Source organism: Squalius cephalus (assembly GCF_949319135.1).
Source record: "Squalius cephalus genome assembly, chromosome: 11".
In the NCBI taxonomy this organism is placed as follows: domain Eukaryota; kingdom Metazoa; phylum Chordata; class Actinopteri; order Cypriniformes; family Leuciscidae; genus Squalius; species Squalius cephalus.
In genome coordinates, this window is record NC_137132.1 from 40,775,456 (window position 1) to 40,786,283 (window position 10,828).

The following is a 10,828-nucleotide window of genomic DNA, read 5'->3' on the forward strand; positions in this document are numbered from 1 at the left end:
CTTCGGAAGGCTATTTTGCATGCGTCGCTCCAGATCACAGAAGGGGAGCCGCGACCCCGCAACCGTGCCGTGCCCACAAGCAGTTGATTTAATGGCTTGGCTATCTTGGAGAAGTCTCGAATAAAGCGCCGATAATAGCCCACAAACCCCAGGAATGACCGCACCTGTCGAACCGTCTTCGGAGGCTCCCATCCCTGTACAGCCCTCACTTTCTCTGGATCGGGAGAGACTCCTGCCGCACTGACGCAATGGCCCAGGAACTTGACCTCCCGCCTAAACAGCTGGCACTTGTCCGGCCGCAGCTTCAGCCCGTATTTTTCCATAGCCTGGAACACTTGCTCCAGGTGGAGTAGCTGGCTAGCAAAGTCTGGGGAGAAGACGATTACGTCGTCCAGATATACCAACGTGGAGTCCACCAACTGACCTCCCAGACTCATCAGCCTCTGGAAGGTGGCGGGGGCGTTGCAAAGGCCGAACGGCATCCGTTCCCACTCGAAGAGACCAAAGGGGGTCGTAAACGCGGTCTTCTCCCGATCCCCCTCCTCTACCTGGACCTGCCAGTACCCACTGGCAAGATCCAACGTGAAGTACCAGGCAGCTTTGGTTAAACTAGTCAACGAGTCTTCGATCCGGGGCAGGGGGAAGGCGTCCTTCTTGGTCACACTATTCAGTTTCCTGTAATCTACACAGAATCTCCACGCTCCGCTCTTCTTTTGGACCAGGACAATCGGGGCCGCCCAAGGGCTACTGCTTTCGCGAACGATGCCTCTCTCTAGCATCCCCTGTAACAGGGTACGAACTTCGGAATATAAGGTTGGTGGGACCGGTCGATAGCGCTCCCGGCTGGGTGCAGCGTCCCCCGTAGGGATCTGGTGCCTCACAATGCCCGTGCATCCATAGTCCTCTTCATGGGTGGAGAATATATGCCGCCATTTGTTCAACAAAGCTTGGAGCTGACGCTGTTGTTCCTCCTCCAGCCCCTCTCCCTGTAGAGCTTCGCTGGTCAGATGGTCAGGCACTTCACGGTCGCTCAGACCCGTTCGCTGGCCCTCAGGTGCAATAGCCACCTCCACCACTGCTGCATCCACTCGGCTGAAGCATATGTCTCGGCTTTCCCGTACCTGTTGAGGCTCCACTGCCGTTACTCGAGCCAGTTGTTGATGTCGATAGAGACTGACGGGATAAGGACTGCTGTTCCTGACTTTGACAATTACTCTGCCTCGGCAGACGGCGGCGAGCCCTCGGGCGACTTCGACGGCCCGGCACGCCCCGTGTGGTTCCACAAGAACCCAGCCATCCGGCCTACTTGACCGTACTGGCAAACGAGCCCAGACGAAAGCCTCGCTCCTAGCCGGAACGGAAAGGGCATACCTGCAGGCCACTCGTCCGGTTTCCTCCCAGTCCCACTGTGCTCGAGCACTATAAATCCGTTGACAATCTGCGATTATACCTTCCCACTCCCTTGCTTCTTTTGATGGGGGCCTCGGAGCGGGCCGACTCCGGAACAACTCCTCCCAACACTCCGATATCACATTCATGCCCAGAAGGGCTCGGTGGGCTCCCAGACACTGATCCCGGACGATGACAATGCCCTTCTGTTGGACTCCAACCCCTCTGATCTGGAAGTCAGCCACTATGTATCCGATATACGGGATGTCAAGTCCATTCGCCCCTCTAAGGGTGAGCCAGGGTGCTTCGGTCCCCGGGCTGCGACATTCACGGAAGAGTTCTCGAGACAAGTTTTCTGCGAACAAGGTGACTTGTGAACCGGTATCGACCAGACACTGAAGTTTGATGCCGTTGACTTGGATTTCAACCGTCGGACAACGTCCAACTAACTGGTCTCTAGGAACAGGCAAGGAAGGGGGGTCGATTGTGGGGGTCCCGACCACTTGACCCACAGTGGCCGGTAACCTTAAAAAACCCCTTGCGACCCACGCCGTGAATCACACTGGCGACTCATGTGTCCCGCCTCTCTACAGTGATTACAAATTGGCCGTCCTTGATCATCCCACTGGAACCGAGCTGGGCCCGGTCTTCCCGGTCGGCGTCCCATCTCCCGACTTCCCTCGGAGTAAGACCGCTCCCGCAGCAAAGGCACCCCACTAGGCCGGCTTCGTTGGAGCTCACCGATCAAGGTCTTAGAGAGTTCAGCCATCTGTTCCTTAACGTTTTTCATGAGCTCTGCTCGTAGCTCCTGCTTCCAATCGACCACAGTCGGAGCAGTAGGGGGACAGGTCCCGCTCGCGGCCATGCAAGCGGGCGGATCAGGTGTCTCGGCGTGATCAGCTTCTTGGGCCAAAGCCTCGCGGCGAAGGGCTTCGAAAGTCAACGTGGGGTCCTGGCGAAGTTGCAACCGTAAGCTCTGACGAATCGGTCCGTCACGAAGCCCCAACAGGAATTGATCTCGTAATAAGGTATCTTCTTCTCCCAAGCCATGATCCGCTCGTTCCTTCAGGCGGGTATACTGCTCTCGGAGACGCAAGGAATAAGCACGGAGGTTCTGTCGGGGGCCTTGTCGGAAATTGAAGAACTGGGCCCGGAGCGCAGCGACTGGAGTGGTGTCCCCATATAGTTCAGTAAGAACGTCGTAAACTGTCTTGGCGGTGGCTCTGACAGCTCTGGGTGCGGCCTGGACCTCTCTCTTGGCTTCCCCCTCGAGGGACCCCAGTACAAACTGCAGTTTCTGTGGTTCACTCAGCCCTTGTAACCCGGCCAAGTATTCGGTCGAGTCTTCCACTCGTATAAGTTCAATTCCGAACCAGGCCCCCCAAATCGCTGCGCCCACGGTGCTCCCATGAAAACGGGCATAACTTGGGGTCTAGCGGCCAGTCCCTCTTCATCCGCCATCTCCTAGCTACGGGTGCTCAACTCAGAAGGGCTATCCTGCCGACTACGCCAGATGTCACAGGTCGGGGATACGATGGCACCGCGCCAACCGACCTCCCCGTTAACCCCTTGGCAGTGCCCTTCCGAGGAGCTACCCCACAGCCCAGAGACGACAGACAACAGAGTAACAATTTAAAAGACTTTATTATTTGAATGATTCTAAAACTGGAGGCTGCTCTAAATGTGGACGGGGGGTAAGTATCTGGACACCAAGGTCAGGCCCGTGGTGGGCGAGTATGGCACTGGGGGAAAGACTCTCGAACACAGGGGGCGCAGATCCTCACTCCTTGTGGCCGTTCTGTCTCTTACAAAGGGGTGGGCACAGGGAACTCGATGGGGGTACTCTTTATCGTTGTTTTCTACCTCACAGAATCGGGATTCGGCTAGCCAAGCGAGGCACCACTACAGGAGGTGGGAACTCTTCCGAGGACGGGCCGGAACCAGCAAGGGAAGGACAGGAAAGTGGCAGTACTAATTCCACAGCAGCAGTTGGATGAGAGTAAATGCACTAACGTTGAGCATCTGTTCCACAGGGTCAGCCTGGACCACGGCCGGGAAGGATCGTCGACTTGGACAGAAACGGCACTACAGGAGGTTCGGGACGACGTCAATGTGGGTAAGTAGCTATATCCTCTATTCTTCGGCTTTTGTGTTTCAGGATCAATGCGCCACCGGAACGGCTCTAGACTCGGGTTGTACACCTCTTCGAGGGCTGCGTGGAGCCGCCACTCTGGCCTCGGGAGATCTGAATCGAACTCGGGTAATCAGGTCAAGCCGTCAATGGTGGTGCTTCAACGTAGGGGACAAGGCTCTTGGAGGTAGTGGCGCGAGACTGCGGCTTCAAAGCATACAGCTTACGAGGAAGGACCTTCAGGCTGCTCGGTATAACTTCAAGAGAGAGTACTCACAAGGGGCGTTCAGCTGTGATGGCTCAGCATGGAAGGCAGCGCTTTAGACTGTGATGACTCCGCTTATAGGCATCCATGCAACAGCATAAAGAGAGGAGACATTCAGAACGTTCAGTATAACTTCAAGAAAGAGTACTCACAATGGGCGTTCAGCTGTGATGGCTCAGCATGGAAGGCAGCGCTTTAGACTGTGATGACTCCGCTTATAGGCATCCATGCAACAGCATAAAGAGAGGAGACATTCAGAACGTTCAGTATAACTTCAAGAAAGAGTACTCACAATGGGCGTTCAGCTGTGGTGACTCGGCATAGAAGACAGCGCTTTAGACGGTGGCTCAGCATATAGGTATCAATGCAACAGCATGAAGAGAGGAAACATCCAGAACGTTCAGTATAACTTCAAGAGAGAGTACTCACAATGGGCATTCAGCTGCGGTGGCTCAGCATAGAAGACAGCGCTTTAGACTGTGGTGGCTCAGCATAGAAGACAACGCTTTAGACTGTGGTGGCTCAGCATATAGGCATCAATGCAACAGCATAAGGCGAGGAGACATTCAGAACGTTCAGTGTAGCTTCAAGAGAGAGTACTCACAATGGGCGTTCAGCTGTGGTGACTCGGCATAGAAGACAGCGCTTTAGACGGTGGCTCAGCATATAGGCATCAATGCAACAGCATGAAGAAGAGGAAACATTCAGAACGTTCAGTGTAACTTCAAGAGAGCGTACTCACAATGGGCGTTCAGCTGTGGTGGCTCAGCATAGAAGACAGCGCTTTAGACTGTGGTGGCTCAGTATTGAAGACAGCATGAAGAGAGGAAACATTCAGAACGTTCAGTGTAACTTCAAGAGAGAGTACTCACAATGGGCGGTCAGCTGTGGTGGCTCAGCATAGAAGACAGCGCTTTAAACTGTGGTGACTTAGCATATAAATATCAATGCAACAGCATGAAGAGAGGAAACATTTAGAACGTTCAGTGTAACTTCAAGAGAGAGTACTCACAATGGGCGTTCAGCTGTGGTGGCTCAGCATAGAAGACAGCGCTTTAGACTGTGGTGACTCAGCATATAAATATCAATGCAACAGCATGAAGAGAGGAAACATTTAGAACGTTTAGTGTAACTTCAAGAGAGAGTACTCACAATGGGCGTTCAGCTGTGGTGGCTCAGCATAGAAGACAGCGCTTTAAACTGTGGTGACTCAGCATATAGATATCAATGTAACAGCATGAAGAGAGGAAACATTCAGAACGTTCAGTGTAACTTCAAGAGAGAGGACTCACAATGGGCGTTCAGCTGTGGTTGCGTTCAACTCAGATGCTTGGATCCTCCGTCCATCGACACGTTGTTGTTGCACTTTTTCCCTCGCTGCAAACACTGTACTCCGCCCCACAAGTGCAATCACCGCAATATCACTCTCATTAATCGTGCAAAGTTCAGCAGACACCGCAGTATCACTCCAATTCCCCAAAACTAGAACAATGCTCAAGTCCAGCGAGATATTTCCATGCCGGTCGATGGCGGACATCTAGTGAAACAACACAAAGTGGAACACTTATCTTTCTAGTGGTAGCTCCGATGTATAATCCTTCCCTCCTCAACTCCACAGCTGATAATTCATCACCACATGCACGGATTCACTGGAAGAAACTGGCCAGATGAACTGAGCACGTCCTCTCAACACTGCACTTGTCGATTTTTCCCAAAAAAAGCTCACGCCACAAATTATCAACGTCACAGCTTACATACCCACACTCCTGTAGAACGCTGCTTTTATATCCTTCTCTCGCATATCACTCGCGTCTTTGTTCTCTCCCACAGGTGCGGCCAATCTCTCATAATCAATGTGAGCTGTCTCGAGTTCATGCGCACTAGCCACCGGAATCAGACTCGGGGTTTCCGGAAAGACGTCCGGGGGGAGGGGGAACAACAAAAGAAAAGTTCCGGCTTTTAGTCACCCCGTGACAATTCTACCTCCTGTAGGTGTGTAAAGAGTTTACATTTCTTATCTGAGACAGCAGCAGTTTGATTCATGTCAGATGAAAGTGGACCCTTGCAACTTAATTAGTCGTCAGTTCTCAGATGTTTTGTCAATTTGAGACACAATTTGCCCACAGCATCTCCAGGGCAAACCCCAGCATCCTCCGTATTTACCCCTCATGATCATTTTGCAGCCCATTTGGGATCCTTCCTTCTTAGCCACAGCCAGCCTGTCTGTCGGCCTGGCCTCCAACTCCTAAGGGATTCAGTAGTGGCTACAAAACCTCTACAACCAACCTCTAGTGGGAGCATCTGGGTTCGCCAGCCCCGTTGTACTGCTTCGGCTGCTAGTTCTTAGTACTTCAGCTTTTTACCTTCATTCACTTCACCCATTGTATCCCCATTCAATGGCACAGTTAATTTCATGATGAACAGGGACTTTTGCAGGGTTGACCACAAGATCAGGTCAGGCCTAAGGTTAGCTGTAATTATCTCAGGTGGAAAGCTGAGCTTCTTGTCTAGATCAACCTGCATTGTCCAGTCTCGGGCAGCACCAAGTAGGGATGATCCCATGTTCTTAGTTGGCTTCACTGGAAGCTGTCCTGCTCTTATGAAGACGGGTTTTTGAAAATCCAGGCTCTGGGAGATTGAGGACATTGGTGGTGATTATAGGGATGGGTACTGATGCGTCTGTTCTGCTTTCAGTACCAGAGAAAATAAGAAAATACACTTCCTATTTTATTATTGCTAAATAAACATTATCTTGCACCTTTTATCTCACCAACCATTTCTAATTTGCGATAATATTAAGACATTCGTCAATTTCGTCTAGTTTTTTTGTTATTCACAAGAAGTGAGATCTCTTGTGTGCAGAGTCTGTCTGTCTCGCGCTACAACATGAAAGGTCCCGCTTAATCATAGAGCGATGATGGCGGAGGGAACCAAACGCTGTCGTGGAAATTACTTTCATGACTTTAAATAATAATTGGAAGACAGCTGGAAATTTCAAAAGTTATAAAGATCTTTATTTCTTGCAAGAAAGGCTGTTCACACATCAGTCAGAGTCTGATATGAGAAGCGCAAGGGGTTAGTTCCCTTTGCCATTGTTATATACCCCTAACACATCCTGGGTAGGCTACATCAGGTCTTGTTTACCTTAAAAGGAAACATCTTTGTTCAAGATTTCTCGTCTAACATAAATTCTATCTAGACAGAACAATACCTTGTCTGCTAAAGGTTCCTGTTGTTTAGCTGCTGCTCAAATTCACACATTTTGCCTATCTTTAGTTTGATCCAAGCTGCGCACACATTTTTCACACTTGAAGTACAACAATAGGTCACTTTGAGTACACAGTCTCTTTGCTACTAAGTCGTCTATCACCCAGAACATTTCGTTCCTGTAAGCTTGTCTTAACTTATGCATTTCTAAAACTTGGTTACATATCTTTAATAATGTGCTTTTAGCTTATATGATTATATTTCTTTAAATGCTTATGAGTAAAAAAATGAATGTTCAACGTTAACACAAGTTACCTAGAAGTAAAAACACATCTCAAAGTAAAAGAACACATCTAAATGTAAAATTTCCATTACAACGCTCAAAAGTGTGGTTACACTTCTAGAGCTGATGCAGAAAACTCTACACTGGTTTACACTGGCAGAGTCTCAATCTGCGAGTCCTGGTCAGACTCAACCTGCTGTGCCGAATCTCCCTAAATAAGGCTTGATCTCGAGTTCATTCAGATGAAAGTAGTGACGGGTCCTTCATGAACTGTATGAAATGAAATGTATGCGTCTGTCACGTGGACTCGGAAGTTAAAGTAATTATTTATGTTCCCTGTAAATTATTTTTGACTGCATTATAATGATTTCTTAATTCAGAACATGATAAAGATTGAGTAGGTGGATGTGTTCAGGGAATTTGCCTGTTAAAAGTATAACATTTAAAGCCCCTTAAATGAACGAAATGACTTGAAAAAAGATTTGTTCTTTTTGATGAACGAGATCGAACAAGAGATTCAGTGAAATGATCCGAACTTCCCATCACTGGATGAATGATCAAGTTTACCCCCTTTAACTTATGAACTGTTTGCTGAAATAAAATGAACAACAACACTGAAGTAAGAGAATGAGTTATATCTGTCAATCTAATGTGCGCAGGGAAGATTTGTTCATTACAATAGCAACAGCAGCTCCTGTGAGTTTGGGGACCAACACAATATTAGGTGGTCATAATGGTATGCCCGATCGGTGTGTGTATATAGCACATTATATACTTGTATACTTATAGACTTGACTTGACTATTGTGTGATAGTCCATTTTATTGCCTTTATGTACTTTTTCTACACTGAAAGCTCCTCTCACCAACACAAATTCCTTGTGTGTCTGTAATCATACTTGGCAATAAAGCTTATTCTGATTCTGATTCTGAATACAGGGGGAAACATTTTTCATTTTTAAAATCTTGTAAAAAAAGATTGATCAAACAAATAATCTAACTTTTTTTAATGAATTAATTAAAATCAGACAATATTTAATAAAATATTTTAAATTTTTTTTGACATCTGGATACCACTGGTAGACTAAATCATCCTAATGGTACATTTACTTGTTTTATTCACAGGAAAATGTTACAAGAGATTATTGAGCAGAAGTTACAAGAGACTAAGCAGGAGTTACAAGAGCATGAGCAGAAGTTACAAGAGCTTGAGCAGGAGTTACAAAAGCTTGAGCAGGAGTTACAAGAGCATGAGCAGGAGTTACAAGAGCATGAGCAGAAGTTACAAGAGCATGAGCAGGAGTTACAAGAGCATGAGCAGAAGTTACAAGAGCTTGAGCAGAAGTTACAAGAGATTGAGCAGAAGTCAAAAAAGACTGAACAGAAGTCAAAAAAGACTGAACAGAAGTCAAAAGAGATTGAACAGAAGGAAGACAGCGATGAAGAGACTGAGGGTCCTCCTGCAGTGAATGTGGGGTTGCTCAATATTCGTTCAATCAAAAGTGACAAGGCACAAAAGACAAAAAGAGTCAAGATAAAAGACATCATAACAGATAATAACCTGAAGGTCTTTCTCACAACAGAGACATGGTTAGATAATGACACTGCAGATGAAGCCCTTAGGGAAGCTTCACCGCCAAACTTCACGTTCCATCATGAGCCCAGGGAGGGTAGAGGGGGAGGTGTTGCCATTCAGTTTTCACCGGTGTTGCGAGGTCAAAGAATTACTTTTGGCTTTAGAACAACCTTTGAATATGTAGCCACAGCTCTGCAACATGACAACTGGAACGAAGCTGTTCTGTTCATAAATGTGTATCGCCCACCGAGACATAGCAGATCTGAGTTTAACGCTTTCGTTGATGAGTTTAACATGCTCTTGAAGGAGGCTTCCACATGCTACAACAGTATCATTGTGGCTGGTGATTTTAATGTCCATGTCGAGGAATCCCATACGCTGAGAACATTTATGTTTGAAACGAGCTATATGATCTCTGACTTTGCACAGCATGTACAGGAACCAACACACGAATCAGGTGGCATCCTGGATCTGGTTTTCAGCAGAAATGTTGAAGTCTCTGATGTCCGTGTCCGTGATGATGAGATTTCGGATCATTACACCATATATTTTAGCATTAGGCCAACTTTGCCAAAGTGAAAAGATACAAAAACTCAAGCAAATCAATTAAAACCGTAAGAATAATGATTTGTAAATATGTGCAGTCAAGTTGAGTCATATTTAATTATATATAGCGCTTTTCAAAATACACATTATTTAAAAGCAGTTTTAAACAAAATAATAATAAATATAAATAAATAATTAAATATTAAATAATGTTTTAATGCTTTACATTGGGAGAGTACATCTCATACAGTGATCAAATAATTATGTGACTATGTTGAGCAATATAAATACCTAATATAATTATAATATAATTTAAAAGCAATATACTTTAATTTTGACGAACCCTAACATAATTTAACATAGTTTAATTAACCCTAACCCTAACTTCTAGTTATAGAGACAAATCTTATTTCACACAACATTATTATGTCACGGTATGTGTATCATAACTGTGATTCGAAATGACTCTTATTGCAGTTTAAGATTATACACTCACCTAAAGGATTATTAGGAACACCATACTAATACTGTGTTTGACCCCCTTTCGCCTTCAGAACTGCCTTAATTCTACGTGGCATTGATTCAACAAGGTGCTGAAAGCATTCTTTAGAAATGTTGGCCCATATTGATAGGATAGCATCTTGCAGTTGATGGAGATTTGTGGGATGCACATCCAGGGCACGAAGCTCCCGTTCCACCACATCCCAAAGATGCTCTATTGGGTTGAGATCTGGTGACTGTGGGGGCCATTTTAGTACAGTGAACTCATTGTCATGTTCAAGAAACCAATTTGAAATGATTCGAGCTTTGTGACATGGTGCATTATCCTGCTGGAAGTAGCCATCAGAGGATGGGTACATGGTGGTCATAAAGGGATGGACATGGTCAGAAACAATGCTCAGGTAGGCCGTGGCATTTAAACGATGCCCAATTGGCACTAAGGGGCCTAAAGTGTGCCAAGAAAACATCCCCCACACCATTACACCACCACCACCAGCCTGCACAGTGGTAACAAGGCATGATGGATCCATGTTCTCATTCTGTTTACGCCAAATTCTGACTCTACCATCTGAATGTCTCAACAGAAATCGAGACTCATCAGACCAGGCAACATTTTTCCAGTCTTCAACTGTCCAATTTTGGTGAGCTCGTGCAAATTGTAGCCTCTTTTTCCTATTTGTAGTGGAGATGAGTGGTACCCGGTGGGGTCATCTGCTGTTGTAGCCCATCCGCCTCAAGGTTGTGCGTGTTGTGGCTTCACAAATGCTTTGCTGCATACCTCGGTTGTAACGAGTGGTTATTTCAGTCAAAGTTGCTCTTCTATCAGCTTGAATCAGTCGGCCCATTCTCCTCTGACCTCTAGCATCAACAAGGCATTTTCGCCCACAGGACTGCCGCATACTGGATGTTTTTCCCTTTTCACACCATTCTTT

At 46.7% G+C, this 10,828-nt stretch overlaps 1 protein-coding gene across 1 annotated transcript in view; it reads left to right on the plus strand.

Moving 5' to 3' along the window:
* The window catches only part of LOC307167887 (uncharacterized protein), a gene marked incomplete at both ends in the record, with an annotated part of 29,820 nt that extends 20,392 nt beyond the window's left edge, over positions 1–9,428 (plus strand). Inside the window, one exon of the mRNA XM_079887193.1 lies at positions 8,399–9,428. Within this exon, the coding sequence (XP_079743319.1) occupies positions 8,399–9,428 (1,030 nt within the window). The remainder of the gene's footprint in view (positions 1–8,398) is intronic.
* Between the last annotated feature and the right edge of the window lie 1,400 nt (positions 9,429–10,828).